Raw genomic sequence first — 25216 nt, 5'->3', positions numbered from 1 at the left:
TATAAATAAATAAATATGCACAGACCATTGCAAGTGATGTTTGTTTTCTCTGAGCCTAGACATGGGATCCTGTAATAGTTTTATCTCCTATTTTTTCAGCCCGAAGGAATGTAGGGAGTTTGTAGACACACACACACAGTGGGACATATGTATCAGGGCAAAAGTGGTGACATTCTGGGGCAATACATCTTCACCATATGTATCAAAGCAAAAAATATCCCACATTAGCGATAAGATTTTTTTTCTTTAATACATCTGGTGCAGTTTGTTTGCCCCAGAATTGCACCACTTTTGCACAGGTACTCAGACCTCACTGTCTCCTGAGGCTACAGGCACAGCAATGATAACACAAAGATACACACTGCTTCAGTGACACATGTCCCTGCTCACACACACAGCACAGAGTGTGCTAGGAAGGGCTGTCCCACTCCCAGCCTGTAACCTGATCCTGAGCACAGACTGTCCCACATCCTGAGGAGGGGATCCAGGTCACTCCCACAGGGAAGGACTGAGAGATCACAGGGGCTCCCCCCACCCTCCATAGGAAGTACACACACAGTGAGGAGGGGATAAAGTGCACATCTCAGGCACTGAGGGGGGGACACACTGAGGAATAGGCTCTGAAGCCTCTAAGTCCCTTTTCCTGTGTCCCCCTCACATTACCCACCCCCTGCTGCACAGAGATCTTCAGCCTGTGTTATTGGGTAAGTGCTTTCCTCCTCCTCCCTTCCCCTCCCTTGTGTGACCTGTGCACATTATCCCAGTGCTGTTCTGAGCTTCCTTACACACAGGAGCCTGAGAGGCTGAGCCTCTGATAGTGAGGGGGGAGCCTCTGGCACTGGGGGGGTTAATCCCCCCCCCCCCGGTATCACAGGGACTGGGAGATAATGGGGGGTTATTTTGCATTAGAAATTAACATTAGGAATCATTGAATGTTTTTTTTTTTTAAAGTTAATATTTAGAAAGTTATATTCAGGAAACCGTTGGCGACTTTAACTCCTTCTCTACAACTGGAGCCAACATCAGATGTGTGTAATGTGCTGTGGTCCTCCAGCTGGGAGTCTCCCACCCATAGCGGGAGGACTGGCATGTACGTATGGGACCTGTGATAGAGAAGCCTTACAGATAAGGTGAGGTGCTCTGGCCGTGCAAGAGTTTCTATGTATGTATCTTATTTACATAGCACCAACAGTGTACGTATACATCTCGTTATTTGTGTAGCGCTTCACAGCATAATACACGTGACAAAGTAATAGAGATACAGATGTAGCAGAAATGCCTGCTCCCGCTGGCACATTGTAGCGCTTAGAGAGGCCCCGCGCAGCGCTTGCAGAGGCCCCGCGCAGCGCTCGCAGAGGCCCCGCGCAGCGCTCCCAGAGGCCCCGCGCAGCGCTCCCAGAGGCCCCGCGCAGCGCTCCCAGAGGCCCCGCGCTCTTCCTACAACATTTAAATGAAATGCCGGTGGAGCGCGCAAGGCCTCTATATATATATCCTTCATTTCTGGCGTCGTCATGGCAACGCAGGGTCACATGGCAAAGAGGCATCACATGGTGTTGTGACGTCAGGAAACGCCGGAGACAAGGTAAGGGGGTGGGGGGGAGAGCAGGCAGCGGTGCGCAAAGTGGGGTGGGGGCGCGCCCTCTGAAGGGGCTCTGGGTTGCAGAGGTCCCGCGCTCTTCACCAAGGCATTTAAATGAAATGCTGGGGGATCGCGTGAGGCCTCTGCAACTCTAAACTTACCGTCAGGATTCGTGTCCACGGCAACGCGGCTCCAGGGATCATGTGACATTACACGCGTGATATTTATTTCATGTCTTATTGGCCAGTTAGGCTGTATGAGCGAGTCTTTGACAAAACAATTGCTCTCCATACAATTGAGACATTTCATATAGTGCTTTTCTCCCAATGACACCCAAAAGCGCTTCACAGTTACAATGTATTACGCGGTCAGCAGCATTGTACATAGGGTTGTTTTTACAGCCAGTCCCTGGCCAGGTGAGCTTACAATCTGTGCTGCCTGAGGCACAGAGAGAGAAAGTGACTGGCTCGGGGTCACAAGGAGCGGACTCTGGGATATAAAAAAGGAAGGGTGCGCATCGGGAAGTGGTAAAGAACAGAACCCGTATGCGGCGCACGCACAAGACGACCTCTGCACTGTAGACACAAAATAATACAGCTTTATTTTTTATTCCAAACTCATGATTACAAATTCTGATCAAACACATTGATACCCTGACATCCAAAACCTATGCCAAACTAGGCGTACTTTACAGGAACAAATCCTCCCTAAGGCCTGGTCCCCGCTGTGGCGGACGCTGCAGGGACGAGAGCCCTCCCCTCAATGGCGCCGGGCCCGCTGCGAGGGGGGGCCGCAGCGCTGTGGTGCGAGTTGCTTGAGAGCAGGACTCGCTACGGAGCGCTAAGCCACGCCCCCTGGCGGTTCAGCCAATGAGGGCGAACCTGCCGGGTGACCATGCCAACCACCCCCCCCCCCCGGTCTTTTGGTCTGCAGACCGGGGAATTGGCTGCACGCGCCGCCAGTCTCGCGGGCGCGCGTGCAGCGGAGGTACTGCGGCCTCAGCCTAAGTCTGCTGGTCAGAAAGCGTATCGCGCAGCAGATGCTAATGCCAATGATAGATTATGGGGACATAGTATATGGCTCGGCACCTCAAACCCACCTTAGCAAACTTGACACCCTCTACAATTCAATATGCCGTTTTGTTCTCCAATGCAACTACAACACACATCACTGCGAAATGCTCAAAGAACTAGATTGGTCATCACTTGAGCCTAGGCGCAAAGTTCACCTTTCCTGTCTCGCCTTCAAATACTTTCTCGGCAAGCTACCCGTCTATCTGAACAAGCTCCTCACCCCTACCGCATGCAGCACCTATCTGAGATCTGACTCCAAAAGACTATTCATGGTCCCAAGGCTCAGCAAAGTATTCGGCCGCTTCTCCTTCTCTTACAGTGCACCCCAAAACTGGAACAACCTACCAGAGACTCACAGCCGCCAGTCTAAGTTCTTTCAGTACTAAAGATGTCTCACATTTTAATCTGGTCTGTAACTATTACATACGCCTATAATATATATTATCGCTAACTGTGCATGCAATATCCTGTATATAATGTATACCCTGGTCACTTATGTAACTATGTATTTGTAACCATGTATTATTTGTCATCATAACTCTGTGCCCAGGACATACTTGAAAACGAGAGGTGACTCTCACTGTATTACTACAGATTTTATAAATACATAAATAAATGCAGACTGCTTATTAATACAGGGTTGATGATGAGGCGCCAACTAGTGTCTAACATGTTAGTACAACTTTTAAAACTTAGGCTGAGTCCATAGAGACTGCAGCCGTGCAGGGGCGCGCTGAGGGAACGCGGGTGCTTTCCCTGGCCTTAGTTCGCGTGCCGTCCGGGGGCGTGTCGGGTGGGGCGGGCCAGTGACGTCACGGAGCTGGTTCGCCCTCATTGGGCGAACCACTCACGTGATCGGCCCTGCGCTCCCGTGAGCGCCAAAACTAAAATGTTCTTGTCGGCTACGCTTCCGCACGCCTGCAGAAGCGTGCGCGAGCCCCTGCTAAAGCCGCTCTCATTGCGGCTGCAGGGGCTCACTGCCGAGCTTGAGCGCGGGTTAGCACGGGTCAGCGCCTAAGCGCTGACCATGCCCGCAGCCTTACAAATACTAAAGGTATGAAGGGGGCGGGGGACGAGCCAACATACAGATATTAATTAGCCTGACGTTTTCGGTCTCTATACTGACTTTATCTAGAAAGGGAGCGAGCATTCCAAAGGGCACAGGAGAAAGGGAGAGGAGGGAGGGTGGCAGGGGATGGGTATGAGGCTGGGGGGGTTGACACCAGAAGCAGTAGAAGTTGCATTTGGCAGATGAGGACGAGAGCATGTAGGAATAAGGCAGGGACCAGGATTGGGCGAGATATCCCCAGAAACAAGGAGGAGAAGCATGGATAATAAGAGAATTTGTGAGGATGAATTGTAGGGGTGTGATTTAATACAGGGGATAGAGCTGTGTAGTGTCAGGGCGCAGGTAAGAAAGGAGTTCATGTGAACTGAGAAGGAAGGAGAGATGGAGATATATGAATAGCGTTAGAGACTGTGGCTGTGCATAGTGCATAATTTGATAAGAAGTGAGGTCATAGCAAATATATATAGCAGAGGTGGCATCACAGCAATAGTAACGTGCTGAGATGTGCAGTCTGGAGTAGATAATATCCTCCTTTCCAGCGTTGATCAAATCCAGGAATCGGGGCCAGTAGGTGTTGTCCACTTGTTCACTCCTTTTGAACTTCCTTTTAAACTCCAGTTTTATTGCTACTTAAAATATGCTACTTGGAGATGGACTGTATGTGTGTGTGTATATATATATATATATATATATATATATATATATATATATATATATATATATGAAAAACAAAACAGAGAGCGCACGCCCCATAGTGTAACACTGTAACATTTAATAATAGGGAAGGGTGGAAGGGGGGATTAAAAACACTCACAAAGTAAAGGTTAATTAAAAGCAGTATGTGATTTATAATCACCACCAAGGCAAGTCCACACCGCAGCAGGGAGTCCAAGATTCGCTGGAAATAGTCTCTCAAACAGCGCTGTCCCTCCGGTTCACTCGAAATCTTCCAAGTCCATCTGGTATCAGAGTTAGCCTTAATAACACTACAAGTGCTCCCCGGCCGTAAAGGAGCACACAGCGTGATGACGTAATGTCGTAAGATACGTCCCTGACGCGTTTCGTCGCAACAAATGCAACTTTATCAAAGGGAATGTCCCTGAACAAGAATAACAGTGTTTAAGTACTGGAGGGTCCCAAATGTGATTGGTGGATGGACTAAGTGATAGTCCCTCCCCTATAAACTTAGAGAATATATAGTTTGGTTAACCCAAAACAATGAATTAACTGTTGTTAATAATTAATATATATATATATTCTAAAAAGGTTAAATAAGGTTAAATAATTAATTGGATAAACGGACTCTCCAGTAGTAAAACAGTGCTATGTGATGTAAGGCATAGGATAATAGTATATACTGCTTAATGAGTATAACATAACTAAATATTTGATACAATATCACCCAGCATACAGCACTTCCACTGCAGCAAGGGATTCTGGGAAATGACATGCAAATGGACACACAGTGTCACCTTTTGCTTCAAAACCATTTTTAACATGGTTCCCTATAGGCTTAAGCTTGCTGCATGGTCACAGCTTTGAGCACAGCCAGGGTTAGGATGCATAGCCAGAAAACCCACCCACAGACAGCCGTTTCGACCTTTAATGGGTCTCATCAGTGTGGGGTTAGTTAACTGGCTATGCAATGAAGCAATGAGGATGGGGTTTACCATACACACATAAATACATATAAACTCTCTCTCTCACACACACACACAAAAGTAAGAATATATGGGCACCCCAGGTCTGAATCTCAGCAGCGCCTCCAAATGTATCCCCCTTTTCGACTAAGGGGACCCCGCGTGCTGCCATTACCTGTGGCTCACAGAAGGCCTTAGCCTCCGCCGCTGGGAGCCTTGGGTGATCTAGCGTTCTCCTTGGTGCAGCGCCTCCACCTGGGAAGGTTCCTAGCTCTGCAGGTTAACCCCTCACAGGACCAATTACAATTAAATAATACACACACCGGTATATAACAATTGGTTTACTGAACATATAATCTAAACAGCCCAATAATAGTACCAAGCCCACATACATTACCCACACATTATGACCCACACCTAGTCCACACCTCGGTGAGGTTCCCCCAAAGTTATGAGGTGCCCTGGGCACCTAACCACCCGTTGTCCACAGAGCCAAGCCCACCTCAAAGTGTGTGGAGTAGCGCTACCCACACACAGTGTGTGTGGCCGTTGGTACACTTGTGGATACCTTCCTGGTCTCCATCCAGACCAGGGTAGATGGAAGATGGTGGGTCCGCAGACCGTAACGTGATCCAATGACGCGGTCTACCGGATCCTCTCCTGTCCACAGGTGTCCGCCTCTGAGGGAGCTCCAGCTGGAGTGTGTCTTTATGAATGTCTATGAATTTCTCTGTGTCCTGCGCATGCGCATCAGCTCTAGTGCGCATGCACAACTAAGATGGCAGCCCCCGCTAGCCTGGTGCACCGCGGAGCTCCAGCGACCAGGTTGCCAGCCTACAGCCCGATCGCCGTGCTCCCTGCTTCCCGCCGGGTCCGCCCACATCTCTGGCAGCACCCACGCCTCCATAGCCGTCTTCCCACCCCACAAACCGGAAGGTAAGGGGACCTGGCTACATCTGTATATCTTTATCTATATAGCGCCATTAATGTACATAGTGCTTCACAGCAGTAACACACGCTACAATCATATAACTAACAAAGAATATAAATAACACATCAAGGGAATAAGTGCTTCAGACATAAAAGTAACATTTAGGAAAAGGAGTCCCTGCTCCAAAAAGCTTACAAGCTCTTCAGGGCAGGGATTTCTTTTCTCATTGTCTGATTTTGCAGCACTTATTGTATTATTATAATTCCCTGTACTGTATTCTTTGTGAAGCGCTGAGTACACTTTTGGCGCTGTATAAATAAAGACATACAATACAATCTAATTGTAATTGGTGTGTCCCTGTTCAGTGAAGGATTCTCTCCGAGTTTGCAGATGTGTGTATCTGACTTGTTTAGCAGAGTAAATGGTATGGATGTGCCTGGCTGTGTATGACAGATTTTTACAAATGTTTCCGGGGTGGTTGCTGGATTTCTGTGTCTCCTGTATAAACTCGTGTCTCCACAGAACAAGCAGGGAAGATCACAGCAAGCAGGGGGGGGGGAAGTGTGAGGACACAGCTAGCAGGGGGGAAGTGTGAGGACACAGCTAGCAGGGGGGAAGTGTGAGGACACAGCTAGCAGGGGGAAGGGACACAGAAGGGAGGGGATGGCACAGCTAGCAGGGGGGACACAGCTAGCAGAGGGGGGGGGCACAGCTAGCAGGGGGAAGGGACACAGAAGGGAGGGGATGGCACAGCTAGCAGGGAGGGGGGGGGCACAGCTAGCAGGGGGAAGGGACACAGAAGGGAGGGGATGGCACAGCTAGCAGGGGGGGCGGGGGGCACAGCTAGCAGGGAATATCTGGTTGTGTCTCCGGCTTAGAAGTGAGATCCCAGTAAATATGAGGCGTCCCCTCCCCAGGTACAGACAGGGCTGTGTTATCATGCAGGAGAAATGAGCAGCTGCTGAGGGGCTGATAAAGGAGGGGCAGAGGATAAACGGGGCAGTAACCCCCATAAGGGTAGTGGGACTGTCCTCTTCTCCTGCACAATAGGAAGCTTCAGACATTCATTAGCTGCTCACATCCCGGCCTCCTGAGACCTGCAGTCTGGGCAAATAGCCACTAATGTACTGGGCAGCAGGGGACTGGGACCAGTGAGGGAGGAATACAGGGAGTAATCACAGGCCGGCAGGACTCACTCACAAGCAGCAACAAGGTAATCATGAGATATTAGAATTATTTTTATATTTTGTATGAATATATATGGTTTGCTGTTTTTATAGAGTTTCAGTCTGGTTGTGACAAATCTATTATGTTACCAGTTGGGTTCAGTTGGAAATGTTATTTCTTCATTCAGTGCTGAAACTTTTGCCTTTGAGTTTTTATGCCTATTAGGTCAGTGACCTCAGTAGTGATATAAGTGATATAAGTGATATACCTGGAGTAACCGTTATTTGTGAGTTTGCAGTCTAGTCTTTATTATCATTTTGCATTGATGGCATTTGATTATTATATATTATCTGTATTCTTATATATTATCTGTGGAAACCCATAAAAACAGTGTTTGTGTATGAATATCTATCTTTATTTGTATAGTGCAAACAACCTGTACTACCTTACTCAAGAGATAATACAATAAAAGTAATTAATAAACAAGTGCAACAAATAAAATCAGATAAATAGGAAAGTAAATCTCTGCTCTGGAGAGATTACTCTAATGCCTGCCCTTACCCTCTCCCTTCCGGATTATTGTAACATACTGCTAACCGGCCTCCCTGCATCACAATTTTCTTCCTTGCAATTAATCCAAAACTCGGCTGCTAGAATAATTTCACTTTCTACCAAAACAGTGTCCGCTCATCTCCTCCTTAAATCCCTCTCCTCGCTTCCTATCAAATTTCTAATCGCCTCACGATGTTTTAATTTCTACCAAAGAATCTCTTGGACATAACACCCAAGTCGCCTCAATGGTGTCAGCCAAAGGGTGTTGCCATTTGCTGCTTTTACAGCTGCTAGGTTATTGGGTTGGGTAAAGTATTCAGATGCAGATTGAAGCATTTCCATCCTCACACATTACCTGCTCTCACAGCTTTACCTCTGCACACTCCCACTTTCCCAACACCAACTCCCTCACACATTACCTGCTCTCACAGCTCTACCTCTGCACACTCCCACTTCTTCCCCAACTCCCTCACACATTACCTGCTCTCACAGCTTTACCTCTGCACACTCCCACTTTCCCAACACCAACTCCCTCACACATTACCTGCTCTCACAGCTCTACCTCTGCACACTCCCACTTCTTCCCCAACTCCCTCACACATTACCTGCTCTCACAGCTCTACCTCCGCACACTCCCACTTACTGCTTCCCCAACACCAACTCCCTCACACATTATCTGCTCTCACAGCTCTACCTCCGCACACTCCCACTTACTGCTTCCCCAACGCCAACTTCCTCACACATTACCTGCTCTCACAGCTCTACCTCCGCACACTCCCACTTACTGCTTCCCCAACGCCAACTTCCTCACACATTACCTGCTCTCACAGCTCTACCTCCGCACACTCCCACTTACTGCTTCCCCAACCCCAACTCCCCCACACATTTGTACCAAATTAGACCTTTTTTGAAAACATCAAAACACCTAACACATAACACTACAAATCAGATATGTGAATCTCCTACAAGGGTGACATAAATAGAAAGGTGATAGAAATAAAGCAAAAAGTGTAGCACTCAAATACTGGTCTAGGGGTGAACATTTATTCATCGAACACAATAGACCTTTCCCAATTTTAACAAACAGTTGACTCTCACAGAGGTTTAAACCGCTTTTGGTCTCACCCTTGGACATGACATCAGTACATAATTATAGCTGAACCAGCTCCTCACCCCTTCCACACGCAGCACTTATTACCTGAGATCTGACTCCAAACAATTGTTCACAGACGACGGTTCAACAAAGTATCCGGCCGCTCCTCCCCTTACTGTGCACCTCACAACTGGAACAATCTACCAGAGACTCTCGTAGCCGCCACCAGTCTAAGTTCTTTCAAAACTAAAGCCGTCTCACATTGTAATCTGGTCTGTAACTGTTTCATACACCTAAAAGATAAAATATACTAAACTGTTCACGCAATGTCTTTATGCATAATGTATAATGTATAAACTGTTCACTTAATGTAACCATGTATTTGTCATAACTCTGTGCCCAGGACATACTTGAAAACGAGCTGTAACTCCCAATGTATTACTTCCTGGTAAAACGTTTGATAAATTAACAAACATTACATATAATATATCTTAGTGATTAATACACAAGTGTGAAATACAGGTGTACCTCCCTCAGATCATGGGGAGCAGCAAATCTTATTCCATTATTAATTAGCGCATTCCCTTAACAGCATGCCGCTTTGGCTGCATTCCAGAAACCGACAGGGAAGATTCCAACTAATATATGCAACATGTGCTGGTACAAACAGACCAAGAAGTCAACAGTGTTCCACCGAGTGTTCCACCGTGTGTTCCACCTCCTCTGTGTGTTCCACCTCCACCGTGTGTTCCACCTCCTCCGTGTGTTCCACCTCCTCTGTGTGTTCCACCTCCACCGTGTGTTCCACCTCCTCCGTGTGTTCCATCTTCTCCATGTGTTCTACCTCCTCTGTGTGTTCCACCTCCACCGTGTGTTCCACCTCCTCCGTGTGTTCCACCTCCACCATGTGTTCCACCGTGTGTTCCACCTCCTCTGTGTGTTCCACCTCCTCTGTGTGTTCCACCTTCACCGTGTGTTCCACCTCCTCCGTGTGTTCCACCTCCTCTGTGTGTTCCACCTCCACCGTGTGTTCCACCTCCTCCGTGTGTTCCATCTTCTCCATGTGTTCTACCTCCTCTGTGTGTTCCACCTCCACCGTGTGTTCCATCTTCTCCGTGTGTTCCACCTCCACCGTGTGTTCCACCTCCTCCGTGTGTTCCACCACCCCTGTGTGTTCCACCTCCACCGTGTGTTCCACCTCCACCGTGTGTTCCACCTCCACCGTGTGTTCCACCTCCACCGTGTGTTCCACCTCCTCCGTGTGTTCCACCTCCTCCGTGTGTTCCACCGTGTGTTCCACCGTGTGTTCCACCTCCTCCGTGTGTTCCACCGTGTGTTCCAAACCTTGGCTTTGTCTGCAGGGTGGAGCCAGAACATCCAGCACAGGGACACACAGTTACTCTGCAGCAGAACGTCTCTCTCTCTCCCTTTCTCTCTATGGGAGCTCCCTAGGGACATATATCTAAATATAAAATCTGACATTAAAAAAACCCCCAGAATTAATCAGATTTGTTTTCCATATTTGTATTTATATAATGTTTTCCCAGGAAGTAACACATTGAGAGTTACCTCTCGTTCTCACATATATCCTGGGCACAGAGTTATAATGACAGTTACACGGTTACGTTAAAATGTAATATTTGATATTTACATACATTTTATATACAGTTAAGAGATAATATATGTTATAGGCGTATGTAACAGTTACAGACCAGAACAACATGTAAGGCAGCTGAAGTCTTGAAATGAATTATACTTATTTGGAATAGAGCAGTGTGAATATATGAGCAGGATAATGCCGTCTGTTCTGTTTTTTTTTTTTTAATATGGCCAATATATCATTCTTATCAGTTATTTATAACGCGCCAACATATTTCTTAGCGCTGTACGATAGGGTTGGAGGACGAGAACAATAAAGCAATAAACATACAATATTACAGTAGGTAGTGCTGAAGCGGGACAGCTGAGACGGCGGACACAGGCAGCGGGAGCCCCAGATGTATCTGCTTTTTTATTCATACTATTGAACTCTACAGGACGTTACATTGACGCACTAAAGGGACATTGCTATTCTTATGGCTGTTGATCTCTGACTTTACACTGTGGTTTTTATAATGGATGGTTGGGTTGTGACATAATCCTGAACCATTTTGCACTGCTTTAAATTAAGTTCCTGTTTGAGGATGAGCCATATATTTGTTTTTGGTGCCTCTGTCTTCTCTCACTCTTGGGGTTGTCTTTTGTTAATATTAGGGTTGATAGCTTATACTGAATGCTGCATATTTGTCCACTGAAGGGATCATACTAATTACATTATTATTTTTTTTATACAGGCACAGCTGATATCCAACAAATTTAAATCAAGGAACCTCATATCTCAGCACCTCCAGAGGAGCGCTGCTCACTACCAGCATGGATCCACACGTGTTAAGTGAGTAAGGGAGATACAGTATTTTGCTGGCTTTGAAATCTGGAAGGAGGGAATATCTGGTTATTTTGCAGTTATGTGAGTCAAACGCCGAAACTAATAAAGTTATTTTCTTATAGAACCATTAGCAGGTAATATGTCTTGAAGTCATTTTCTGCCAGAAGGGCTAGTAATGTTTGTTTTCAACATGTATTCTATTATCCGTGTGAGTCGATGGTTCTCTTGGGTGCAATGGGTCAGTCCAGAGAATATGTGGAAACAAAAAGGAAAAAAACACAAATAGTGTAATATGATCAAACAATGGGAACTTTTCTTGTAGTTGTATAGAGTTAGATAAAGTGGAACCTCGCTCAAACCTGACAATTATAAGTATAAAGATGCGGTGTGCTACCTGGGAGATGCTAAGAGCAGCAAGAGGTACACAGGGGCACTGAGAAAAAGAAATCCCTTGCTGGTGCATTACAAGGCTAGTATAATGAATTGATTAAAATAAACAAATGTATTAGCATAAATATTAAAATAAGGCATTCAAGTTTAATTAAAATATAAAGAAAGAACTACTCTAATAAGTGTTCAAGAAAACGTATCACAATACGTCCTGGTAGTGTGGTTAAAGCTAGGTATTGCAACAAATGTACCTGTTTAACCACAGCAACTCCTGTTATGATACATATCAAATGTGTGTCTGGTCCTGTGTGTAGAACACTGCTATTTTCAACAAGGCTCCAGATCATGGCAGCTCGATGGGGCAGTAGTAAATCACCAGGTATGTATCTGCATGACCATTTATAGCCTCAATCATGTATATTTGGCACTGAGTGTATTGCTGTATATTTATACAAGGGAAAAACCACGTGCTAGTGTAGTGGTGTTTCCCCCACCCTCTGGGAGATTCCCCGACTACCAGGTATGTAGTGGTGCTGAGTACCTGTTGCTCACAGGAGGTCTGAGATCCCGCTGATGTTGTTGGGGAAACTGGACAGGCTTTAGGGGTGGTAGCTGGTTCCCTTCCTTCTTTGTCAGCGCCTCCATCTGCCGCAGGCTCCAAGAGAGCTGGAGGCAGTCCCTGCGGAAGAACTCTCGGATTCTCCCCCTGATAGACTGCACACTCAGGCAGGAGTATATTTTGTAACAAGAACAGTCTTTATTCTCCATGAAAGAGTGCAGCATACAGACAGCCACTGCATACTTAACACTGGTCTCCAGTCGTAGGATGGTCCCTGGACTCCAACCCCCAGGCACGGCCCCAGAGGTCGGTCCTGACTCTTCCCCACTCCCTGATGGAGCCGGGTGTATGGTCCTCACTCCCACTCCCCTAAGGGACCAGTCTCTCTCAAAGGGAGAGTCAACTAACTCAATTTAGGAAGTGCAACCCCTTATGTTCCTGGGGGGAGGGTTCAAGGTTTGAGCCCAGGATTGGGCAGAACACAGGCCTTGTCCCGCCTCTCAATAGCCACTGAAGGAAGCTGCTCACTTCTGGGGAAAACCCGGATTGGGCCTAACACGGCCTGTACCGTACCAGGACCTACATGTTAGGCAGGGTAGGGTAGTAGCCAAAACCAGATATGGCTACACTAGGATGCTAGGTTAGACCTACTTGTGCACTTACCTCTGATCATATCGCATTGACTGTGATGTAAGTCCTGCTGTATGGTTGGGTCCAATAACACCCGATCACCGCAGCACTTATGACTGCTGTATTAAGTCATGGGTGATAGCTGCCAATATGCATATTTGCAGCTATCATTAGATCTCTGAATGTTAGAATCCTGGCCGTATTGCTGAGAGGTAGCTCACTCCTGCTGCCCAGTGTGGGGGGTCGCTGCACTCAATCAACAGGGCAAGAGGCAGATGTAAATTGTCTCGGGGGATGTATACATCAAGTTAACAGTGCTCTTATGGGTGAGTAAGCCTGCATGTGGTGTCAAAGAACCGTTGTGGGAGTGTATACTGTATGACTGTGAGTTATTGCACAGTTACACTGTTGAAGTTTAGATGTTCCAGAGAAACAATGAATCCAGGATCAAGGAACTCATTCAACCATTAAAGGCAAGCGGAAAGATTCCCTTAGCATCCGATTGAATGGGGAGTCTGTCTATTGCGTTGGTTCGTGCGTTTTCACTGGATTATTACACCCTACTTTGAATGTAAAAGACGGAGAGTATCCAAATCAATAAGTTATATTTTACAGGAGATATGGGCTAAATGCCATAAGCAGAAAGAAGCCCTGTCTGAGTACCACGTTTAAGGTACACCAGTCGTAGTGATTAATGAAATAGATCTCGTGTTATGATCAATGCTGAACTCACATAGTAGTAGTGCAGGAGTACCCCTCTCGTGACCGGATCAGTGCCGGGTGACTGTGACTGTGGCACAGTGCATTATTGCCACGAGTGCTGTATCAGAGCGGGACCCCTGGCTATGTGAGTTTGGGAGATCAAAGGTGCAGCCGGTATGCCAGAACCCGACGTACGTTTCGGCGTATAGAGTCACGCCTTCTTCCGGGCTGGGCGTTTAGGCATCAAAGACCGCCGCTTTACCTTATTTGGTTGCCTAGGCAACCCATTGACGCTTATAGCAAACGGCTGCCTTGCCATATAATTACATGCATAGAATGCCTGTCAAACATGGTGCAATAAATCAATTCATTGTTATAGTAATATTAAAATGTTAGTTTTACCATATGGGTTTACTTCAAGTTAGCATTCATGGCCTTCAGTCCAAGTTAAGTATTTAGAACAATGTGGAGATATATGGAAAGGGAAATGTGATGGGAATATAGCGAAAGCTTATTAACATTTACAGGAAGGGGGTGTACATAAACCCTTAATAATCCCATTAGGAGATAAAGTATGTAATGTGTAGATCCATATTTTTTTATTTTTGTAATAGCAATTTGTCCCAGTCACCTTTTCGGATACTTTGGGGAATTTTGATCAATGCCCTGGAAAGTAATACATTTAACATTGCCACTATGTCTGTTCCTCACATGGCGTGAGACAGGGTTATCCAAGGCGTTGCGTATTCATCCCAGATGTTCAAGGATTCGTTTCCTAAACTCTACGGGTTTTAACCACTTATTTTTGTCCGCATATACACGCTGCGAGGCATATAACCCCTACTGATTTGCAGTTTATAGAATGCTTGAGGTGATACGTTGTTGTATTATTCCAGTTGCTGAACACTTTGCTAGGGGTTACGAACTCACAGGCTTTACATGTGTGGCATTCGGTGGTTTGCTTGCCAAGCCACATGCTAGCAGTATTTTTTTTTGGAGACGTGGCTTCTAACCAGTAGATCTTTGAGATTTTCAGATCTCCTCCAGACAATGCTGGGGCGGGTTCTGAGTATTGTGTTTAGAGGCAAGAGAAAGATGCACCCGCTCTACCTAATGTGACCAAAACGGTCATAGAAACAGGCCGGTGCAATAGGGCAAGGAGATAGATATCAAACACAGAGAAGAACACTGTATGAATTAACGACACTAACATACAGATAAGGCCCTGTATATAATGCACTCAAGGTCTGTGGGAGAGAGTACCCTACCGAGTGAGTAATTGCAGTACAAAATAGATAGTCTGGACCAAGTAGTAAGGGTAAATTATTGTTTATTAAAATACTTTATTAGGAATAAACTATTAAAATATAATGGAACCAGTCTAATGTTGTGAGTATAGGAACTGAAAGTGTTCTGTGCTGATGCCCCGTAGGGGGTCTATATTTAGCAAGATATACTAAATAAGTGACACCTGCACAATGATAACCGTGCAAGTGAGAAGTCCAAGTAAGACTAAAAACATCAGCACAATGAAGGACCAGAGGCACAGGTACCCAATGCCTAGTGTAACGTGGCTAAAAGAGCTGCTTCTGATAGGTCATGACGTCACTGGATGGCCTGTAAATCGTAGCACTCACAGAAAGCACTGGTGTGTTGTTAAATAAATGTCACCTAACATGTAATGCCTCTCAGAAATATATAACACTGTAAAAGTAATATCAATTGAGGGCAACAATGTAGTGAGGTGAATAACGGTGTGAGGTAAATGTAAGCCCACACATTGATTAAAGACACACAAGTGCACACTTGCAGTGTTTGCCACAGTGATAAGTGGACAAACACGTAAATGGAGTAGCTGGATTCGCTGAGTTGGCAGTAGAGAGCCCCGCAGAAACTAACCCTGAGCGCCAGTAACTACACACAGGGGCGGAGGTGAAAAACAGAGGGCGTCATGACGTCACGTACCGCGACTCTCACTACGGATGCCAGCAGCTTCTAGCAGACCTGATCGGAACACCGACGGAGTCTCCTAAGCTGCGCACTCACCACGATTGCCATACAGGATCGTGTTCCCACAGGGCAAGCTCAGATAAGTCGGTTGAGGGTCCTCTCTCCCTCTTTTCTTTCCTCTCCCCAACCCTCTCCCCCCCACTGTGCCGTAGGGGTATGTTATTGAGGGTCAGTTTGGGGGAGTACACGATCCTGCTGCACTGTTATATCCCCGCAGGATCAGCATATATTGGTGTGTAGGGACCTCATATTTTCAACTCCGCCCCTGTGTGTAGTTACTGGCGCCCAGGGTTAGTTTCTGCGGGGCTCTCTACTGCCAACTCAGCGAATCCAGCTACTCCATTTACGTGTTTGTCCACTTATCACTGTGGCAAACACTGCAAGTGTGCACTTGTGTGTCTTTAATCAGTGTGTGGGCTTACATTTACCTCACACCGTTATTCACCACACTACATTGTTGCCCTCAATTGATATTACTTTTACAGTATTATATATTTCTGAGAGGCATTACATGTTAGGTGACATTTATTTAACAACACAACAGTGCTTTCTGTGAGTGCTACGATTTACAGGCTATCCAGTGACGTCATGACCTATCAGAAGCAGCTCTTTTAGCCACGTTACACTAGGCATTGGGTACCTGTGCTTCTGGTCTTTCATTGTGCTGATGTTTTTAGTCTTACTTGGACTTCTCACTTGCACGGTTATTATTGTGCAGGTGTCACTTATTTAGTACTGCACCGACACACTTTATTCGAGCAAATACCCAGTATGTACCTGGCAGATACCTGGAATGCGCCGCTCCTCACCTCTGACAAGCCCCGTTGCGTTTGCCTTCCCAGCCTGGGTTCATGCCTGGCTGACGGGCGGCTGATCTGTTAAATGATAATGATTAGGATTTAATAGGCTGCAATGCTTCGCGTGTCTACCAGATGGCATAAATTCATGAATTGTAATGCAGTATATATATATATATATATATATATATATATATATATATATATATATATATATATATATATATATATATATATATATATATATATATACTGTGCAGTATTGCAGCCAGCGGGAATAAAATGCTTCAATCCCTGCCTGGAAAATAACTCAATGCACTCGGGCAGAAAACAGTCACAAACCTCAATATACCCGGGTATACCCGAATTCGTGGGACTAGCCGAGCTCGAATAAAGTGTGTCGCCAGTGTATATCTTGCTAAATATAGACCCCCTACGGGGCATCAGCACGGAACACTTTCAGTTCCTATACTCACAACATTAGACTGGTTCCATTATATTTTAATAATTTATTCCTAATAAAGTATTTTAATTAACAATAATTTACCCTTACTACTTGGTCCAGACTATCTCTTTTGTACTGCAATTACTCACTCAGTAGGGTACTCTCTCCCACAGACCTCGAGTGCATTATATACAGGGCCTTATCTGTATATTAGTGTCTTTACTTCATACAGGCATACCCCAGTTTAAGGACACTCACTTTAAGTACTCGCGAGTAAGGACATATCGCCTAATAGGTAAACAGCAGATCACGCATGCGCCTGTCAGCACGTCCTGAACAGCAATGCCGGCTCCCTACCTGTACCGAAGCTGTGCGCAAGCGGGGAGACTATAGAGCCTGTTACACATGCGTTATTTACATCAGTTATGCACGGATATGACAATTGCAGTACAGTACATGCATCGATAAGTGGGAAAAAGGAAGTGCTTCACTTTAAGTACATTTTCGCTTTACATACATGCTCTGGACCCATTGCGTACGTTAATGCGGGGTATGCCTGTACAATGTTCTTCTCTGTTTGATATTGTGTTTAGATCTTCACTGTTGGTGAGAATGCACCAATGTATATTAACCATAGTTTATATCCCTCCATTGTGCGTTATTAGTGGTAATGCATCTAATCTCATTATTTACGTCTTCCTTTGGTCTATTGGCTAATAGGGTGGCCCTAGGGGCTTTCAGAGCCCTGTGGTATGCTGTTTTGATTGGTCTTACTATAGCCTCTTTCTGCAAAGTTGCCTTTCATTTTTTCAGCTTGGGCCTTGAAATCAAGTATATCAGGGCAATTTCTCCTGATCCGCAGGAATTGCCCGATGGGAATTCTACGTTTCAGGGACTCAGGGTTTGGGGCTGTTTGCTTTAAGGTAGCTACTAGTTGCCGTGGGTTTCTTATAAGAGGATGTTATCAATTGACCATCTAATGACTTACTTATAGTCAGATCAAGGACGTTGATTGTGATCTCACTGATTTCTGACGTTAACCTCAAATTATGGTCATTGGCATTATTGAGTGCCAAGAATTTGATTAGTGTCTCCCGGCTACCTTTCCATAGGAGGAGGATATCAACTATACCATGTTGGCTATATCGATGCATGGCCTTGGAAACTATGCTAACCTCCTCCCACCACCCCAGATATAGGTTTGCACACGTAGGAGTACACATGGTGCCCATTGCTGTTCCCTGTATCTGCAAATAGAATTTTCTGCCAAAAAGAAAATAGTTGTGATGTAGTGTAAATTCTAGGAGTTTGCATATGAATTGATTATGAGTATCATAATGTAGGCTCCAAGAAGACAGAACATTTTTGACCACAATTAGGCCCACAACATGTTGGATGCTGGTGAATAAGGATTCTACGTCAAAACTGACTAGCAGGGGGCCTGGGTCAATGATGATGTCATCTAGACGTGTCCAGAAAATCCTTGGTATCTCTGACCTATGACGAGAGTGCTGTCACAACATTTCGTAGAACTTTGTCAACATAGACACTCGCTTTCTCTGTTAATTATCCCATTCCGGAGACTATCGTTCTTCCTGGGGGTCTCTCAGCATTTTTATGTATCTTTGGGATACTATAGAATGTTGCAATCGTGGGGGTACGAACCATCATATATTCTAGTTCTTTTTTTTTTATATAACTTTCTTATCAAGTTCTAGTTTTAGAATAGTGGCAAGTTTTTTGGAGAAAATCTCTGTGGGGTCCTTGTCCAAGAGGCGGTAACAGTGACGATCATTTAATAATCTCAGGTTTTCTGCCACATATTGTTTTGTATGTTGTAGCACAGTATTCCCACCTTTTGTCCGCCGGTTTAATGGTTACCTGGTCCATTTCTATTAGCACTTTTAGAGCCTGTATTTCCTGTGGATTCATGTTGGAGTCTCTTCTTACAGTATGAAGAGACTCCAGATCTTTGGTAACCAGGTTGACAAATGTGGAGATATTGGCACTTGAGTTTAGATATGGTGTAAAGCGACTGACTATTTTTTTTAAAGATGTATGTAGTCCTTCTCCAAGTAGGTCTAACCTAGCAACCTAGCACGTGGTTTTCCCTGGTTTAAATATACAGCAATACACTCAGTGCCAAAGATACATGATTCAGGCTATCACTGGTCATGCAGATACATACCTGGTGATTTACTACTGCCCCATCGAGCTGCCATGATCTGGAGCCTTGATGAAAATAGCAGTGCTCTACACACAGGACCAGACACACATTTGATATGTATCATAACAGGAGTTGCTGTGGTTAAACAGGTACATTTGTTACAATACCTAGCTTTAACCACACTACCAGGACGTTTTGTGATACTTTTTCTTGAACACTTATTAGAGTAGTTCTTTCTTTATATTTTAATTACACTTGAATGCCTTATTTTAATATTATGCTGATACATTTGTTTATTTTAATCAATTCATTATACTAGCCCTGTAATGCACCGTCAAGGGATTTCTTTTCCTCAGTGCCCCTGTGTACCTCTTGCAGGTGTATAGAGTTCAAACACACTTCTCTTCTCGAGTTTTATGCTCCTCTCACTGATCTTGTGTATTTTCTGCTGTCAATCAGGGGAATCCTTTTCTTCTCCAATACCAAAGTTATTGGAAAGGAGAACAAACCATGCAGTCTGCCTGGCCCACAGCTTACTAGTGTAGCCCTTTTTCTGACACCTTCCTAAGGGACTACTGGTACTGTACTCAACCTGCGGCTCCAGGAGATCTGAGCCTCCGCTAGCTGGGAGCCTGGGGTAATACTTACACATTTACATAGCGCAGCGCCTCCACTTACCCAGGATCCCCGTGACGTGAGATTCCCCTGGGCAAGAAATACAACAACACACATACACTGTATAGATAATAACTAATACTTTACTAACGTGCACATAGAACATAACACAACATAACCTGCACAGAATGACGGGTGTCCCTCTCTGGAGGAAACACTAGCTACTGCGACGTCTCGCAGGACAATTCCCCAACACCAGGTGATCCCACCCAGTGTCCGAAGAACCCCACCCAATGTCCCGCACTCTTGCAGAGATCGTGGGTGACTGCGCAGTCACTATTAACTAAGGGCCCGGTGGTGCACGTATGATTGTATGATACCTGCCGAGCCCTCCGGTGCTCGGGTCAGCAACTCTTCACAAAGGATCAGTCGGGCGATGCCTCCTTCTGATCCTCCAATCGAACTCCTTGCACGTGGACCGTCAGGGCGGTCCCACTCTGGAGTAGTCTCTGCGGACCCCAACGTGGGTCCGAACCGCTTCACAGGAACAGCAGCAGCCGCTGAGTCCCTATCTATCTAAGTGACACACGCTATACTATAGGCCGTCCCTATAGTACAGCAACCTTGATGGCTTTGGGGAAAACTCCTAGGGGCCTACAGGGGTTAATAACCTGCCCCACTCCCCTCGCTCGTCCCAGTCCTAACTGTAACTAGCACTAGCCTCGCAGCAACAACATGCAGCAACAACATGCAGCAATAACACACCGCACACGCTGCACACACTCTCCCACCTAAGGGCAGCCTCCCTATCTCGGGCCGTCCCTTCTCAATTACCCACTACCCTAACAGGGATTGGGGCCTGCCTGGGACTTGGGGATCCTCACCTGGTGCAGGAGCCACTCGCTCCCTGCACCCTTCCTTCCCCTTCCTGCTCCCAGTTCCAACTGCCGTTGCACAGTGCGCGAAATGTATCTTATTCTGGCTGTCTGGGAATCCTCCAGCCCTATTGGCTCCTATCAGGCACCTGGTGCCTGCCTCCCTAGGCCTCCTGGGAGTTGTAGTCCCGTGGGACCTGTCTGTGCATTGGGGCCGCGTGCGCCCTTGCCCTGCGCAAGCGCGAACACCTAATGGCCGCCGCAACCTTTTCCCCTGCTTCCCTACCCTCGCGCGACTTCTCCCTGGCTCTAGTGTACCTTCTGCGCATGCGCGATCCCGCGCACGCTCGCGCAATGTGTAATGGCGGCCCCCGCTAGCCGGGTGCGCCGCCGGAGCTCCAGAGATGCCGAGTGCTCCCTGCACTGGCCCCCACCCTCGCGAAGTGCCGGTGGGTCCGTCGCTGCCTCTGGCGGCACCCGCGACCAATCGGCACTCGCGGAGGGGGGTCAGTGAGCGCAAATCAAGACCGGGGCTACATTCTCCCCCTTGTAGAATCCCAACGACCTCGCTTGGGTAGCAACCATACAGAGAGTTATATAATGAAAAATGCATGGCAAACGGTACATCACATACAACATGCATTTGTTCACCGATACCCAATATACTCGCATGGATACCCGAGGCCAGCTGAGTCTCAGAGTGGAGTGCCCCTAACTGATTGGGTAAGGGTATCCCACCTTGACTCCTGTGAGTCTTTTGGAACTCAATATCAGTCTTTACCGCCAAACCACCGCCTCCCCCTCGTAGAAAAAATAGTAAGGGGTCCTGGGTATTGACCCTTGCCGGATCCTCCGGTTTCGTCTCGCGGGAGACAGGGAGGTTCAGTCTCTTGCCTCAGTCCACCACATGGCGAACAAAACGCTCCATCGTGCGCATGGAAGAGGCCACAACTACCAGAGTGGTCTCAGCACAGTCTATGTCCGCTCCAGCAATCCCTTTAATGGTGACATCTTCTGCGGACAGCACAACCTCTTCGTGCAGGCCTGTGTCTTGAGAAGGCCAAGCTTGGAGATTCCTCGCGCAGGAGTAAGTGTCGCTCCTGGCCGCTGTACCGGATACCTTGATGAGGTCAAATCTGCTCCCTGGTCTGCAGAGATCTTCTGGGGGATACACCTCCACCAGGACGCGATGACGGGTTGAGCCCATCGCCCGGGTGACCCTACCTTTGGAGCCACCAGGCCCTACGATCACCGGGGAGCTCACCCCCGACACCCCTGGGGCAGTACACTTGCCCCTGTCGTCGTTGGCAGGTACTGATCCCAAGCCTGGGACCGCTGGTACCATCGTAGAAGGCCAGACTGGCCACTGCAGGGCACACAGGCCCATATCAGGATCCCCAGCATCTGGATACACCTCCTCTAGGGCACACGGACCCCCAGCAGGCTCTGTATCCACTGAGATAGTTGGCTCGGTGACTTCACTAGAGGGGTCCGCCGGCAGGCGCATCACCCCGCGTGGTGGGTCGCTGGAATCACCAAACAAGGATGGGGGTATAGACACCTTACCCTGGGATTCCAGAATCTGCGGTTCTGGTCTCGGTGGTTCCTGCTCGGGAACCGGGTCTGGAACCGACATCTGGGGTTCCAACATCTGTAGCTCTGCCTTCGGCGGCTCCGGCTCAGGACCTGAATCTAGAATGTCCATCTGGACACACGGCCCCTCCACCACCTCCATCGCTGACGTGGGAGAACTAGTAGCGGCTTCACCCGCCTCGGTAGAACCATCAGGCGCCTCTTTCTCCGCTGATTCCGTAGCCTGGGGTATGATAGGCTTTAAGAACCAGGCACCGCAGCAGTGACATTGGGGCTCCCACGCCAGTGCACCTCTAGAACAGTCACAGGTGGTGCTAAAACACTGGGTAAACGTTTCTCCGTCCACCTCGGTTGTCTTGAAGCCTAGCGGTAACTGGGACAGGACGGCTCCCTGAGCACGGACTTCTTGCAGGCAGGGGCACACTAGCACAACGTCCTCTACTCCTGGCGCTTGCCAGGGCACATACACATTAGGGTGTAACCCCTGGCAGTCTACCTCATTCTCGGGGGATGAATAATCCGTGTCCGCAACAGTGTCCTCCTCCTCGGACGGTGCTGTAGCCTGCGGCAGCTTGGGACACAGGAACCGTGCCCCACAGCAGGCACACTGGGGTCCCCAGGTCAATTCACAACCTGGGAAATCACATTTAGAACAGGGACCTTGGAGACACTTCTTCCCTTCCACTTGTGTCACGAACACCCCACGCGGTAGCTGATAAGCCTCAAAGTCCTCACTACCAGATATAGTCACGTCCCTTTGTAAGCAAGGACACAAAATAACGGTTACATTCACTCCTCTTGTTTGCCAGGCTCTATACAACTGAGGGTGTATTTTACTGCAGCCGTCACCTTTCTCATCATGGTGAACAGACATGGCTGATCGCTGTTCACTGTGCTCACTCACAGTGTGGGGGCGGGGCTCGGTTTTCCCGCCAGTCTTGGACAGAGGCTTGCAACATTCTTCTGTGCAGGCTGGCAGTCAGCCGCACATGTGCCATTTTGATTTGGAGGAAGCCGCCATTTTAGGTGGGACTCACTGTTAGCATCCCTTGCTGCAGGAGCCTCCATTTTGATTACAGACCTGTCAACTACACTAGGGCTATCAATACAGGAGGAAACTGCCAAGTCCGGGTAAATAAAGGGGCATCCATCGGTCGGACCCCCGGGCAGATTCAAGAATTGGGGTCCGTCTTCCTCGCTTATGGCCTGGCCCACATGCATCAGTACGGTACTCCATTGCAAGGTGACATCATACCTTCGCCCTCTGACCCACGTACAAGCTAGCCCAGGGAGTTTTCGAACCTGCGTCTGGACATCTAGCAGAGATACGCCAGCAGGGACTGCCCCCACGGCAACCATGCGGTTGGGAGGCACGTTAACCTTCAAGGCCCATGCATAGACCACCTGCTTTGAGAGCGCCCACATGGTGAAACAAAAATAGCACAATTTAGAAAAAAAATTACAGGGCACCCCAGGTCTGATAACTCAGCAGTGCCTCCAAATGTAGCCCTTTTTCTGACACCTTCCTAAGGGACTACTGGTACTGTACTCAACCTGCGGCTCCAGGAGATCTGAGCCTCCGCTAGCTGGGAGCCTGGGGTAATACTTACACATTTACATAGCGCAGCGCCTCCACTTACCCAGGATCCCCGTGACGTGAGATTCCCCTGGGCAAGAAATACAACAACACACATACACTGTATAGATAATAACTAATACTTTACTAACGTGCACATAGAACATAACACAACATAACCTGCACAGAATGACGGGTGTCCCTCTCTGGAGGAAACACTAGCTACTGCGACGTCTCGCAGGACACTTCCCCAACACCAGGTGATCCCACCCAGTGTCCGAAGAACCCCACCCAATGTCCCGCACTCTTGCAGAGATCGTGGGTGACTGCGCAGTCACTATTAACTAAGGGCCCGGTGGTGCACGTATGATTGTATGATACCTGCCGAGCCCTCCGGTGCTCGGGTCAGCAACTCTTCACAAAGGATCAGTCGGGCGATGCCTCCTTCTGATCCTCCAACCGGACTCCTTGCACGTGGACCATCAGGGCGGTCCCACTCTGGAGTAGTCTCTGCGGACCCCAACGTGGGTCCGAACCGCTTCACAGGAACAGCAGCAGCCGCTGAGTCCCTATCTATCTAAGTGACACACGCTATACTATAGGCCGTCCCTATAGTACAGCAACCTTGATGGCTTTGGGGAAAACTCCTAGGGGCCTACAGGGGTTAATAACCTGCCCCACTCCCCTCGCTCGTCCCAGTCCTAACTGTAACTAGATAAACGTAGAGATTGACGCTCATACAAGTGTATAGACTCACAAACTGTATTACAGCATATAGGTAGATAGGAACTTCCATAAATAATTCCAGCAATTATATAATACTAGGTTAAGGGGGGACATGAACATGGGACCTAGCGGTCAGTCAGCGCGACTACCGCAGATATGGTTTACCCTGCTTACCCCCCTTACCATATACACTTCCCTAAATAGGGACCAAGGTAACATAGAATGAGGGCTACTGCCCATTACCTTTCCATTGAGTGTATGGGAATACGAAATCCATCCAGACGAAGTTCCACTGCGTGCAATCCTGATCAGGGAAATTCAGAATGTAGAGAAGCAAGGAGCACAGCTGAAGTAGAAATCTGCAGGGAGAGTCCTGTAGAAAAAATGAATAAGGGGCACAACTCCGTGCTAAAACTGAGGGTGGTTTATTGGATAATTGCACAGGGACAGAAACACAGCCCACACACCGACATGTTTCGTCCCACGGGACTTTATCAAGGTGTACCACATCACTATACCTCCTTACCTTTAATACACCCATTTCGCGCCAAAATCGCCCAACCGAGTACACTGCGCATGCGCGCCGGCGACGCGTCGCATCT

At 47.4% G+C, this 25216-nt stretch overlaps 1 protein-coding gene across 1 annotated transcript in view; it reads left to right on the top strand.

Moving 5' to 3' along the window:
• Positions 1 to 308: 308 nt before the first annotated feature.
• Positions 309 to 25216, top strand: part of LOC142488355 (uncharacterized) — a 47325-nt gene continuing 22417 nt past the window's right edge. The window contains exons 1-2 of the mRNA XM_075588775.1: positions 309 to 704; positions 11438 to 11535. Coding sequence (XP_075444890.1) covers positions 11517 to 11535 — 19 coding nt within the window. The 5' untranslated portion in view covers positions 309 to 704; positions 11438 to 11516. The remainder of the gene's footprint in view (positions 705 to 11437; positions 11536 to 25216) is intronic.

Source organism: Ascaphus truei, chromosome 2 (genome assembly GCF_040206685.1).
Source record: "Ascaphus truei isolate aAscTru1 chromosome 2, aAscTru1.hap1, whole genome shotgun sequence".
Classification (NCBI taxonomy): Eukaryota; Metazoa; Chordata; class Amphibia; order Anura; family Ascaphidae; genus Ascaphus; species Ascaphus truei.
Note: the sequence above shows the minus strand (reverse complement) of the source record. Positions and strands in the feature narration are given on the sequence as shown.